Here is a 14,502-nt window from a genome sequence, read left to right on the forward strand (position 1 = left end):
GTTGCTAAGTTAGAGATGTTGCAGATTTATTTTTATAATATGACGGCACGCCGTTCAGCAATAGATGGTCTGGAAATATTGACTAGAAAGCTAGATGGATATTAGGGAGGGAAGTGGAAAAGAAGACAAATATTTTGAATAAACATTCTAAGTGAAAAAAAATACAAATGGAGCTAATCCAGAATGCTAGAGACATGATCTGTGGCACACGCTTACGAAGAGACTTACGACTTTCGCATGTTCTGCCTGTCCAGTCCCCAGCACATAGGCAAACAAACCCAGAATCACCGTTGGATGTGAAACAGGTGGCGCCATTCTTACATGGATCATCGTTGCACGTGATGACTGTATTTGACCAACGGAAATATGGAATAGTAAAAAAAATGTTACTTTCATTCACAAGTTATGAGACAAAGATGTATTATATTTATTTTGGAACCTGATTATTCATTTACTCAAGCATGAAGAGGTATACAAATACCTTGTTAGCAAGTGAGGTATCATCAGTAGCATCAAGAATTCAGAAGAGTTTCTACTTTTTTTAGGAGTTGTGGAATTATATGGACTACTTTTCAGATTAACAGATAGAATAAAGCGATCCTGAATAGATGGTTGAAAGAGAAGGTTGTTTAGTTAGAGAGGGAAAAAATCATATAGTATGAAGACACGCTGTTCAGCAAAGGTTGGTCTGGAAATCTCACCATTGACTAGAAAGCTGGAGGAAAATTAGGGAAGGAAGTGGAAAAGGAAAAATAATTTGAATGAATACCCTAAATGGAGAGAACTACAAGTGGAGCTGATTCAGGATGTTTAGAGACAGTGATCTATGACACACGCGTAGGGAGAGACTTACGACTTTCGCACGTTCTTCCAGTCCAGTCCCCAGCACATATGCAAACAAACCCAGAATCACTGTTGGATGTGAAACAGGTGGCACCATTCTTGCATGGATCATCGTTGCATGTGATGACTGTATTGACTAATAGATAAAGTGAATAGATTAAAAAGAATAATAATTTTGTTCAAAAGATATGAAATAAAGATCTGATATAATCATTTATATGGGAGCTTGATTACACACTTACTCAAGTATGTCTAGCAATATACAGTGCTATTCAGATAAAAAAAAAACATTTTAAATACCCTTTGTATAAAAGGGGCATTAATTTTGTTAATTTTGTAATTATATTTGCTGTTATATTTCCTGTTTCTTTTGATACCAAATTTGCTAGGATCCTATTCAAGGTTGACTATACAGTAGTGAGTTATATTGACTGGGTGAAAACCCATCTGCGCCAACTCCAATCAATGCACTGCCTGATTTTGAGCTGTTACGCCAGTCGGTTATTCGATAATATAGTAATCTCTGTGAAAGGCCCAATCCATTCGTTGCCACTTTCTGGTGGTTGCTGCAGTATCTCCCGAACAGCTTCGATGTTCTCTGGTGTCTGCCTTGCTCTCCGACGACCAGATTGTCTCATGTTTAGGTTGTGACTTGTTCTTGTACTTCCTTGTGTTTAGGTTAACAGCTTGACAGATTGGCCATCGTGTGCTAAGAAATCGACGACGAAAGTTTCGGACAGCCGTAGTGACACTGAGTCCTTGCAGTTTCGGTTACGGGGAAGACATTCTGCCCTGGGGTAAGCCAGACGATGGTAGCAAGCAAGCAAACACGCAGTGTTTTCAAGTGCACTAGCTTCAATAATCTTTTGGCTTATCTAGTATAAGTATTCATAACAAAGATCTGTGATCATTGTGGAACATCTCCAGATCAGGCAATGTATCATAGGGAGTTCGCGTAAATGGGTTTTCGACCAGTTAGCTTCACTCACTCCTGTTTAATCACCAATGAATATGAACCCATTTTGGTATCAAAATAAACAGAAAAGACATCTTTTTAAATCCGCAAAAATAATCACATCATCGATCTCACTTTTTAAAGGGTAATTAAAAAAATTCTGAATCGTACTGTAGTAATGCAATTTAAGAATATCAACCTATCATTGTCAAAATACAGGCAAACGGTGCGAATTCTGAACTGTAGAATTATGGCATCTTCGACGGACTGACGTAGACATTCCAAATAAAGATGGAGTTGAATTGATTTGATGAAAACAATGTGGTATTAAGCATCCGAGGGATAAAATGTCAGAAGCACTGACCTATATCTATATCTTGGAGCCGTAAATGATTTAATTCAAGAAAATAGCGTCACATAATTGTCAGGGAATGGTTTTAGGAGGGAAGTTTGCGGTATAAACCCTGTGTAGTCCTGAAAAGGACTGTTTGTTTATCTTTCTTGGCTAATTGATAGTTCTGAAAAGAACCTCTGTGGACCTTTCGATCAGTGTATTCTGATCGTCAACAGGAAGAGAGTTTTAACTGGCTTGTCAGGTGCTTGACTTTACCCTAAATACATTCTTGAGAAAGAAGATGAATGAATGGAATAGTGTAATTAGCAAGAAGTAAAGATGATTCAGATGCCCGTTCAGATGACGGAAAGAAGATATCCATGGCATAGAAGGTAACTCCTGCGTATCTAGATATGGCACGTATGGAGAGACTTACGACTTTCACATGTACTGCCTGTCCAGTCCCCAGCACATAGGCAAACAAATCCAGAGTCACTGTTGGATGTGAAACATGTGGCACCATTCTTGCAAGGATCAGCGCTGCACGTGATAGCTATATTTGACCAAATTAAGGTACGTTTAACAACATAGTTAAAACATGCATGGATAGTATTAATCATTATCTTCATATTCTAAGGGGCAAGCGGACAGTACATGGTTCACCCGGAATCCGGTCCAGCCAGTAAATTTTACCCTTCCTGACGAAGATAAAATTGCCAGCAAATTTAATCACATATTGTAGGCTGACGTATGCATAGCTAGGGAGCACGACGATGGTGTACTAGTTAAAAGAAGATGGTAGTATTTATCATTATCATCGAGCTTTAATCCGCTCTATTTACCTGGCGTCTCACACGTATCACCCTCCCAATCAGACGACGGACACAGACATACGAATCCGGAGCCAGAGTTAGAAGTGAAGCAAGTCCCTCCGTTCCTACACGGCTCGTCTGCGCATGTCACCACTGCATGGATAAATTATGTAATAACAATGTTATGTCATGACATTACAGATGTCAACAAAATGACGCTTTTACGAGGCGTCGTCACCACAAAGCGTATATCAGGGGATCGTTTCATGAAAGTTGTCAGCACTGAAAAGTTGTCGTTCTCCGACAGTTACCATAGTAACAGTCAGAGACTAGTGTCTCTCAGCCAATCAAAACCAAGGATTTCACTGAAATAGTCAGCACTGACAATTTAGTCAGTGCTGACAACTTTCATGAAGCACCCACCTTATAATCGTGATCTATGGTCTCGGTCTCACATTGACAAGCAGTTTGTAATGTCATATGCATGACTCTAAGAACGATTCAAAGTGCAGCAATGTGAGCCGACGGTTTTCTTCCAAGAAGTGCAAACATTTTCATATTCTATCTCAGGTAACTCATGTACATTTTATCAGTTTTATTAAAGGAATCTACATTGCCACGAATATGATATGTAGGGGGAAATGAGAAAATGAGAATATGGACAGATTGTTTGAAACTTTGAGATTGTTATTTCTCTCAGTGAATTAAAAAGAGGGACTAGATTTTTAATGATTTTTTTTTTGAAGAACTGTTATTTATTACTGATTACGTTCGTGAATAGGAGTCTGATTTAATCGTGTGTACCCTTTTAAGCATGCACATGCATTCCTCCATTCTCAGTTATGACTCATGTTTAGCTTGTCATAGCTCAGTTTTTTGTAAGATAATAATGATTTAACGAATAAAGTCATGAAGCGTTGTGGAGCGTTGTGGCCCAGTGGATTAGTCTCCGGACTTTGAAACAGAGGGTCGTGGGTTCGAATCCCAGCCATGGCGTAATTTCCTTCGGCAAGAAATTTGTCCACACGGTGCTGCACTCAACCCAGGTGAGGTGAATGGATACCTGGCAGGAATTTATTCTTTGAAATGCGTGTGCGCTGTAATCTTAGTAATTACGGCTGCCAAGCTACAGCTGGGGTAATAATATCCTTTGGAAGCGCATAGAGACATTATTCATAATTGTGATATGTGCTATACAAGAACTGTTTATTATTATTATTATGAAATATATACCCTCATCAATGAGATATTTTATATTCATATGAGATCTTCCATTTAAACATTATTAAACGTATCACTTATACGAATACATCGTGAAATTCCATGATGAGGTTGAATGTGTATCATTAATTTGACAATATAAATAGCCGTCAAAAGACCCGGGTAGTCACTTCAGTCTTTCTGTAATTACCTTATATTCCACCCGTTAATGTTCCATTCTTTCAAGTCGAGGGCCATGGAAGAGAATGTCTCATTTTGTGTCACTCGGCTTCGGATTGAACCAAGGACTTACCGTACTTATAGAAGAGACTCTTATATCATTAAAGGCGACCGCACACCTTACGATTGGTCTGCGACTCATTTTTGGAATAAAACGTAGTAGAATTTGATGCTAATATTGAGACTTGGAATATGATCTTAATGTGTAATGTTCGAAATCATCGTACGAATACCTATGTTTTAATCTGTGACTATGCTATCATCCTTCTTAGAATGAAAGCAAATTTAATCTCTAGTCGTAATGACGTCATAGCAGTCGTAAGATTGGCTACGATATGAAACTAATTTGGCCTTTACTCCAAAATAAAGGCTTGCAATCTTTCAAAATGGTTATATTAGTATTTTTTCAATTAATTTTAACCTCAAATAAAATGATATGTTCCATTCACATTTTCAGAAAATGAGCAAAATGCGATTTGTTCCAAAATCGGATCGCGAACAGTCGTAAGGTGTGTGGTGGCCTTAAGTCATAATCACCAATGGGAACATCATGTTTTAAGGGCTTGACTTACCCATTGTTTCACAGGTCACTCCAGTGTATCCGTCCGCGCATACACACACAAATCCTTCTCCGCCATTTGAGGTGAAACAAGTACCTCCATTTAGGCAGGGTCTATCTACACATGTGATTACTGAGAATATTCAGGATAATAAAGAAAGTACATAGAGATAAGTTCGTTCAAAAAGAAAAAAAAATCAATGCACTTTGGTTTTTTTTAATATCGTAGAGTATAAATGTACATTAATCATCTAGTATTATTGAACCAGTTCCTTCACAGCGTGTCTTGAAAATTTGGGGGTTATAAAGCGAACCAGAAATTGCCAATTGCAAATTGCTCTCAGCAATCTTTGTCATTTAAGTTTTCACAAGCAAATTAATGAAACGAAATAAAAATAAATAATGTTCCACACGTTAAAATCACTCATTGATTATGCATTGGGTTTTTTTAGCTTAGAACATAAATATATATATATATATTTAATTTCAGTGATTCATAAAATTAAATATCATACCTTTCACACGTTCCCTCAATCCACTATAGTACTCATAAGTGAAAAAAAATAGTATCATTTGGGCAAATGCATTCGACTTGCCCACAAATGACATCTTAGAATTAGCAACAAAAATTGTACTGATGATAATGATTGAGACAATTATTTTTTGTGTTAATCAAAACGCCAGAAGAAGAAAAAAATATATCATACCAGGAATGGGATTTTCAGTTGCAGGTGGATCGGTGGGGTCTGGACCATTAGGCCCGTAAATAGGAGATGATGCTACGTTTACCCAATAAATCTGATTAGTCGATACGAAGCTTGCTCTGTGAAAAAAATAAAGAATAGCGAAAATAGATAATTATTGAGCAGTCATGGCAAATATATATATTTTATGTACTATCATGGAATTCGAGCACTTGATTAACATTTTCTTAATTTAAAGCAAGGATCAATGACTGATACAGTATAAAACTATCAATTATTCATAATAGAATTGATAAAAAATATATGTAAGTGTTTCTTCTAGTCTAATCATTTGTTTAAAAGAAATTGTAGATTCCCATTGCTAAAATTTGAGGTATATCTATGGAAACGCAAATTGACATCTCCGTTTAGGTCGTAATGTTCCAAATTACACTCAACTTTACGTAAGTCTAATATTCAAATAGGGGAAATTTGCACTTACTCATCAATTAAAAACAGTATTCAAGAACTTATTCTACCACAAGTACTGATGAATCAAACGTTTGGCGTTATATGTTTGTTCATTTTAGCTACCCATAGAAGGGAATGTGTAAACCATGATTTAATTAATTAATTTGCACACCTTTGAAAATATTTATACAAGCATGTAATAATCATCATTTTCTTTCACTAACCTCAGAGTGAATGCCACTTGAGAACTAGAATTTAATGGACATAAATGCCAATAATTATAAAATGACATCAGAACTAAATAATAACTTACACGAACTCCACATCGCCGACGTCCGATGATGGTGCGACCCAGACGACGGTCACCGAACTTGGCTTGATATCATTGTTCGTATGTGTGATCGTATCCGAGGTTGCTTCGCAGTTGACGACCTGCAGGTAATCGTTGGGGAGTAGGAAGAGGGATCCGATGGGCGTGGTCTCCCCCCTCTCACGGGCTTGGAGTATTAACCCTCTATAGAAGGATCCGTTTACTGCTTCAATTATCACTAGAGATCAAAACAGAATGGCAAATTAATTTCAGAGTGAGGTGTCGGTTGACATTGAAAACATGAAAAAAGTAGTTTGCATATTTTAGTTACATTGCAGTACGGTCAGATAATTCAAGGTTAAAACGGAATTTGATCGAGTAAGCTGACGAGGCTTTGAATTGCACCATTTCTGGCTTGCAATAACACACGTATAGGTGAAAAGAATTGCAACATACCACTGTACTGGTCAATAGCAGAAATGTATTTATCTGGATGTTACACTATTTAAAAAGGAATAAGAAGTGGTCGTGATATGTATTAATCGGATCTGTCTCCACGAAAGTCACTTATCTGAGAAAAGCATGATAAATGACAACTGATTTAACCATCCACTAATGAAGTGAGAAATAAATTGTACCTGATCATGTTAATGACAATGCCCGAATTTATGATGGAATGACTGGCGCGTGTTAGGAATTATTTAAGACTAAAATTTATAGATAATCTCGATATGTAGATGCACACGTAAATGTCAGCATTATAAATTATTATTTCAATATTTGAAGAGCTCACTTGTAAAAGGGGTTAGGTCCATTTTTCATCAAATTTGATGTTTATGTCTTAATGTACAGATTTTTAGTAGCTCTATAAGATGATACCAAAGAAAAGTTGAAATTCCTATTAAAAAGTGAACTAAAATGGCAAAGAAAAATCACCTTTTTTCAAAAGGGGTTAGGTCAATTTCAGTTTAGTTGCAAAAGGGGTTAGGTCCACACAGAATTTTTTTGGAAAAGAATATCTGTAAAGGGGACTCCAGCCTTTGCCATAAAATGTTGTGTTGGGAAGGAGACAAATAAATTGAATAGAATGGCGAAAGTTTGAAAGAAATCGGACAAGGGATAAGAAAGTTATAGCTGCTTTTAAATTGAGATCACTAATAGTATGTAGATTTCAAATTGGCAACTGGGTAAGTAAATTATGATAAGTGGCAAGGACAACTTTCCCATAGGCCATGTACTTTATTATCAGGGATTTGTGGTTTTCTCTTAAGTACCCATTCTTTTGGGGCAGTAATCTAAATATGATCCAGGTATATTATTTTATGTCGTCATGATGAAAGAAAAATATAATTTGAAATAAAACTTTTTGGGAAAATGACATTTTAGCCACAATATGTATTGGAGTACATGGAAGAGTAGTCCTTGCCTTACATCACTATGACATCCCATATGCGGCCAATTTGAAGTCTACATGGGTATAGTGATTACCAATATTTACAACTTTTAAAAAATCATAACTTTCTTGTTGTTTGTCCAATATTGTTCAAACTTTCACCTATCAACTTGTCTGATTTTTCTTTTTCTTATAAAAACAAGTTTTTATTTGGGTTGGATTCCCCTTTAAAAATATGAAGACAAATTTTATGTTTTCATGGTAGGGTAGCATAAAAATTCAGTTTCGCATACACGTAAGAATATTGCATTATGGGAGGATTACAAAAATGATTTTCTTGGAGTGGACCTAACCCCTTTTGCAACTAAACTCTTCTTAAGAACTCATTTGTCAAAGGGGGTTAGGTCCATTTTTCATAAATTTAATTGTTTTCTGTCTCTAAACCTCTAAATTTTTTGTCACTATGATGATACCAAAGACAATTTGAAATTCAAATCAAAACGTGAATGAAAGTGGCAAAGAAAAACCACTTTTTTAATCAAAAGAGATTGGATTCATTTCAGTTTACTTGCAAAAGGGCTTAGGTCCATGGACCATTGTGCACAATGATAAATTTTTAAAAGATATATATAAAAAAATTGAAGACAGGTAGATTCTTTTATACCCAATTTTATGTTCACATGATGGGGTAATACATCGTGACAATTTAGTTTCTCATAAGAATATTGCATTAAGTGAGAATAAAAAACATTGTTTTTCTCGAAATGGTCCAAAGTGGACCTAAGCCCTTTTGCAACTAAACTCTTCATATACAAGTACACATAAAACGAAATAAAATGCTTGATAGTAATCATGATCTACGTACAAAGAGTGTTATATTACTATCAGGTTGATTGTATAATCATTGCAGTTGCATATGCATAGAAAAATGAAGAGCTACCAAAATTTACAATCAAATATTTTCTCTCCGCTGTATTAATGTATTATCATTGGAGACTGAATTTGCAAGGGGTTCATCATACGTACATCCAACTTTGAGAGGTCTGCTACTCTGGTAAATTGCATATTTAAGTAATTTACCAAAATGTGCCTTAACAGAGGTGCTATTTGAAATTATATCAACTGCTAAACAAATGAATCCATGTCAGTTTGGGTTTGGAAAAATACACCTGGGAAATACACATTCAGCCCGGGATTAATATGAGGAATGTGGGATTGTCTTATAAGTTATGTAGTGGCGAATGCAGCTAATGTATTGACAAAAGGCCTATACCATGATTTCGATGTCAATATTGATTTCCTAAACAAGTTACGTAAACGTCACAATGGAAGGAGACAGAACGTTGGTAATTTGAATAATAGACAGACTTGCAGAGGACCTTGATGGCATTGTTTGGATAATTTCCTCTCGATAAACCCAATGAATGCATTATGAATAATACTTAACAAAGAATCAAAGATAAAGACGTGTCGTATCTGCCACTATTAATGTTGCGTTTACTCATTGAAATTCTGGGTATATTATTAACACTTCCTATAGCAAAATTTAGGGAAATTTTGTAAAAAGATAAATGAGGGTCCTTCGCCATTATCTTGTTATTTTGGCGAAGATTTCACCGTACGGGTGGGGATCCGGGGGAGGGCAGGGGCACAGTGCCCTTATTTAAAAGTTTCTTTTTATCCTAGAGAATGCCCGCTAAACGTGTTTAGCACCCCTTTTATCTTCGGTTCATTTTATGTGTTAACGAGTGCCTCTTTGCCTTCTTTTAATACCCGATCAGCGCCCGTTTTTTCTTATTTAGCGATCTGTTCCATTCTGCAAGTGCATTTTAATTGAAAAATCACTTTCAGTTTATTGCCCTCTTTGTATATTTTATAGTGAAATTCCTCTTCTACAATGTGCCTCATTTTAACTTCTGATCAAGTGCCCCATCTAATTTTTTTAAATATTCACTTATCCTAAATACCACTTTTGTTTTCTAGTTTAACATTTTCTGTCTGATAATATATAGTAATTGCAATATGCGTCCTTCCCTTTTATTCGGGGCAGCAGAACGGGGGGTGGTAAAAATGTGCCCTTTGTGAGTTAACATAATTTTTAATCTACATGTACTCATTTTCATCCCTGAAGTTGATACTAATTTATTTGTTCTGTATTTCTTATTGCGAAACATTTCCTTCTCTTTTTTTATTCCTTTGCTTTTCACCGCTGAATGGGAACGTATACAGTAATAAGTAAGAAGACATAATCATGATAATTGGGCGAGTACTATTCAACGAACATTTTATGCCCCAAAAGGGCATCAAATTGTGGCATATCACCTTAAAGTGTACTCTGTGATGCAAAAAAAAGGTGTCAATGACTTCTTTTTTCTGTGATAACATGGTCCTAAGTTTATGTGTTGTTTAAGTGATAAAAGGTGTCTTTTGTGAAGACATTTACCAACGGTCACATACACTTCAAGCAAAAAATAATATAGAGTGAGAATATTTTTAAGACACTTCAACACAAGATCAGAAATATAATCATCGCCAGAATAGACATGATAGACAACAGAGCAAATTTTACAACTTAACATTTCATTTGTTTTTTTTCTTTTCCTTATTTATAAAAATATTTCTGCAAAATATCAAATAACACATGTGCTCTCATCTGGCAATGGTCATCAGATTCATTCTCAATGATCAATACCATCCTACTGCGGAGCACTGAGCCTATCCCATGTAGCTGTAAAATAATTCACAATAAAATCTTGAAATATCACCCCATTATAAAATTAATCAAAATGGCGGCTAATAACATGGTCATCATGAATTTTTTTGTGGTCACTCAGTCTGATAAAAGGTCACATTTTCTCAAACCAAGGACTTACCAAAATGCTTTGGGTGACCATAGTAATATAATTAGAAGGTATGATACCTTTGTTTAATTTTCCAATCAATACTCGCTTTACTTAGATCACCTTCGGATGAGGTTTTCAGAGATTCCACTAACCAATAACCACTATACGTGCAATCAATGTAGACCTGTGATTGCAGAACGTTCCCTCTCTATTGTAAATGACCTTCTTTAAAGAGGATTTAAAAGATATTTTACTGCCATATAATTTAAACTGTTGACAGTGAAGTGAAATAATCAAGTAGAAATGTAATATTATCAATCAATAAATAATCACATTATTATAGAAGAGCAATATGTTTGTATATTTTCTTTCAGAAGGCATAAACATGATAAAGGAAAGAGAGGAGGGGAATGGATAGACCATGTACTGCATGAGAGTTAAAGATCTCAACGCCCGACTCCCTAGTACAATGTATTATTGGACGATTGTGAAATTATTTCTCTATTTTCTTATTTAATTTTGAAGTTGTAGTGCTCTCAAATTATTAATCCTTCAGCAGTTCATGGAATGACATAAGAATGGAGAAAATTAGATCATACTTACACAATAGTTAATGTTTCTTTTTTTGGAATTCCCCATGAAGAGACTTGACTGTTAAAACAGCAAAATTACTGCGATCAATTTGAATAGAAAATATTTTGGGGATATTGGTGGAGTTCTCCAGAATGTAGAGAAAAGGGTACTTACTCTTGGCGATCCAGGAGCATTATCGCTTCAAAAGGGGGAAACTTATCATAAAGTTTACATGGTTTACGTGCAATGTGCATTATACAGTGAGGGAGGGGGGATGGTAAAATGTGTGCCCCCATCAGTGGTTTATTAACTGATGAGATACTAAGCAAGCAACTGCGACAGGTCGGAGATGCTTTTATCCACTTTTATTTTGCAGTCACGACAACGAAAACGTTTCCAAACCGACCGAAGGTCTGATGGTATAATGTAATAACTCTGCCGGTCTAGAATCAGTCCCTTCAGCGTTATTGCGGCCTTACTCTGCTCTTGGCAAATCCGATGAAACGGTTTCAGTGATGTACATGATTGTATTAATATAGGCCCTACCAAGTTCCCACTGTCACGATTAAAACGATTATTTTAATCGTAGAGTAATCGTATTGATCTTATCGGATCGTATTAGATCATATTAGATCAGTCGTGGCAATCGTTTTGATCGTAGAAAAAAATGAATGGTCCAAAACTTTTCGCGATAGGGAACGGAACGGCGTTCGTAACGGATCACACGACAATGGGAACGAGGCATGAGCAAAGACGATAAATATCCAAACTTATTGACAGCGCCTTTATAAGCAAAAACCATTGACCCTTCTTGATTCATCAGAAGTCTCAGAAACAGTAGCATCGACCATTGATCTTGATCATCCAGTTATGACTTTAAGACCAAGATCCTTTCCCATTCAGTCTACCTTAACGAATATGGATAGCACTATTGTCCAGCATTAGTTTCCGCCACGCAGCAAACCGTGAACCGCGCACTTCCCTTTCCTACAAATTATGAAAAGCAACCTTTTTCCAATTTCTTCATTCTCTTCTATCCCATTCCTCCCTGATTCTTCTACTATTATTGTTCCTATTTTCCATGATGATAATGTTCAAATTTAAACCCGAACCCGAGTAACTATAAAAAAAAAAAAAATCAAACTTACACATTTCTAATAACTCATTCGACCAAAAATTGCAACCTAAATCTGCAGGTTTACTGTATTTATTTCAACATGTTTACACCTATACAGATTCACTGATCCGCCTTATTACATCCATCTGCCAATGTGATCAATAAGCATCATGGATTACATGCAATCAAAATATGCAAATTGGAAATGGTGGGTTATTTACTCTTTCGTTGTCTTGTTTCCGATTTCCCTGAATGTAGAATAAAAGGAAAATGCGGCACTCCAAAAGAAGTGATCGGATGATAGAAGCTATGTCTGATTTTGTTTACCATTTTAAAATTAAAGTTTGGGAGTTAAGGGTGATTGTCCGGTGTGTTACAGCGTCTCTCATTTTTTTTTGTTATTATTACTATTTTTAGGAAATGCGGTTTAAACGAGGTAAACATTAAAATTATATTATATATTACCCCCCCCCCCCAGAGTAGAATCTATAGAGGTACATGTACGAGACCCTACCCTACATGTATGCACTTGTTCACTGCAACCACCCTGCCTGTGGGGAATCTACAGGTTGGACTATGGCATGCCAATGCTGTACAGAGCACACACTTTAAAAAATGATTAAAATATCACTTTTGTGACCAAAATTACTAATTTTAATACAGTTGCAATTTATTTTTCATTAGAAACTTGGGAATAATTTTTTTATTCACTAGAGCGCTCAAAAACGTTAATTTTGGGCATATTTTTGTACGCCCTCTATTGGTGGAAAATAATATGGCAAGAAAATTTTCATTTTTTATCTCTATTTTTAATTAAGAAAAAAATAATTTAAAGAATCAAATTTACTTAAGGGCCAAGTTGTATGACAAATAGGTGTAATGTAAACTGTCAGTGTAAAAAAATCAAGCATTTGTCCCAAAGAAAAAGAGAAAATAAGCCAAACATTGCCATCCTTATTTTGCCACACATGGAGATACAACTGAGAACAAGGTTATATCATAACCTTGTTCATTGAATGAGTGCATGTATGCTTCTTTTGATCAAATTTGACAAACTTACAGGGAACATTTCCATTAGGAACATACGAGTTGACTATCGGTGTGATCGTGAACGGGGAGGGTGAAGTCTGTGGTATGGCACCGTGTCCGGGTGTCAGGCTGCTACAGATCCCAGGGTTCGAATCCACAGGAGCTCCTGTGGGATATCCGCAAGAGTGGGTCACCAGAATAAATAATGTCCCAAAGAGAAGAATCGGTGCTGTGGGCACCCGAAGGGTTATCCGTAAGTGCATGGTGATCCCTTGAGGTAACATTTGTCTTATAATTGTTGTTGTTTTACCATTCCACAATAAATGCAGGACGTATAAGATTAGTCTATTTCTAAAATAGACTGTTGCAATGCAGAAAAGAGTACTGATACTTCACATTACCAGAAACAGGTTAAGAACCGATCCTATTTGAATAAGACAGGAACAGACACTCAAGTCATCAATGCTATGAGTATAATATTACATAATATTGTCTTATGAGAGAACTAGAGAAAGATATTAGATAACTCCAATTTTAGACCGATTCACAGAGCGATGGATGAAATTGTTTCCTGATGAGTGTTGTCCGTAAGAATGAAGAAACACATAATTCCTTAACGCTCCATGAACTATCATTTAGGCGCCTTTTCTTCAGTCCTCTTCCACTTGTTATCGTAAACGTCTTCCCCTTGTCCAATACAACGTTTTATGAGATTGGCGGTTTCTCCTTTTCAAGCTTTTCCCATAAGTTTTGAAGATGTGCAATGTTGGGTAATGTCCATGAGGGAGAATACAAGAAGCGATAATGATGCCCAAAACATTTCCAGCATGTTGTAGCACGGTGTTACCAAATCTTTGCTATACAGATAGGAGCACCAAATGTATTAAGACGTCCGTCCCACACGTAATGGCCATGAAAGGGATGCTAAAAGAATGGGAGCGAGAATCAGCAAAGCAGAAAGTCTCAACACGATAACAATAGATGCACAGGGGGACTATTGAATTGTTAGGTAATAGGACAATTCAGGAGGGCTTTGGTGAAAGAAAGGGAAAGGAATAGACTTGGGTGGAGCGGCGAAAGGGATGAGGTCACCACTAAACCAATTCGGAATGTCCCCATTGTAGGGTGGAGTCTGGATGG

The 14,502-nt window shown here is 36.3% G+C and overlaps 1 protein-coding gene across 11 annotated transcripts in view; it reads right to left on the reverse strand.

Moving 5' to 3' along the window:
* LOC129254554 (neurogenic locus notch homolog protein 1-like) overlaps nt 1–14,285 on the reverse strand; it is a 44,205-nt gene extending 29,920 nt beyond the window's left edge. For 6 of the 11 annotated variants that reach the window (XM_064113362.1, XM_064113390.1, XM_064113357.1 and 3 more), the window contains exons 1-8: nt 13,394–14,274; nt 6,411–6,645; nt 5,651–5,766; nt 4,957–5,076; nt 2,975–3,097; nt 2,569–2,685; nt 854–979; nt 229–345 (exon numbers count right to left, since the gene is read on the reverse strand). In XM_064113362.1, the coding sequence (XP_063969432.1) occupies nt 229–345; nt 854–979; nt 2,569–2,685; nt 2,975–3,097; nt 4,957–5,076; nt 5,651–5,766; nt 6,411–6,645; nt 13,394–13,646 (1,207 nt within the window). In that variant the 5' untranslated portion in view covers nt 13,647–14,274. Of the gene's footprint in view, nt 1–228; nt 346–853; nt 980–2,568; nt 2,686–2,974; nt 3,098–4,956; nt 5,077–5,650; nt 5,767–6,410; nt 6,646–13,393 lie in introns of all 11 variants that reach the window. The other 5 variants (XM_064113350.1, XM_054893015.2, XM_064113366.1 and 2 more) reach the window with 5 other exon arrangements.
* Between the last annotated feature and the right edge of the window lie 217 nt (nt 14,286–14,502).

The sequence above is a fragment of the Lytechinus pictus genome, chromosome 2, assembly GCF_037042905.1.
Source record: "Lytechinus pictus isolate F3 Inbred chromosome 2, Lp3.0, whole genome shotgun sequence".
Lineage (NCBI taxonomy): Eukaryota > Metazoa > Echinodermata > Echinoidea > Temnopleuroida > Toxopneustidae > Lytechinus > Lytechinus pictus.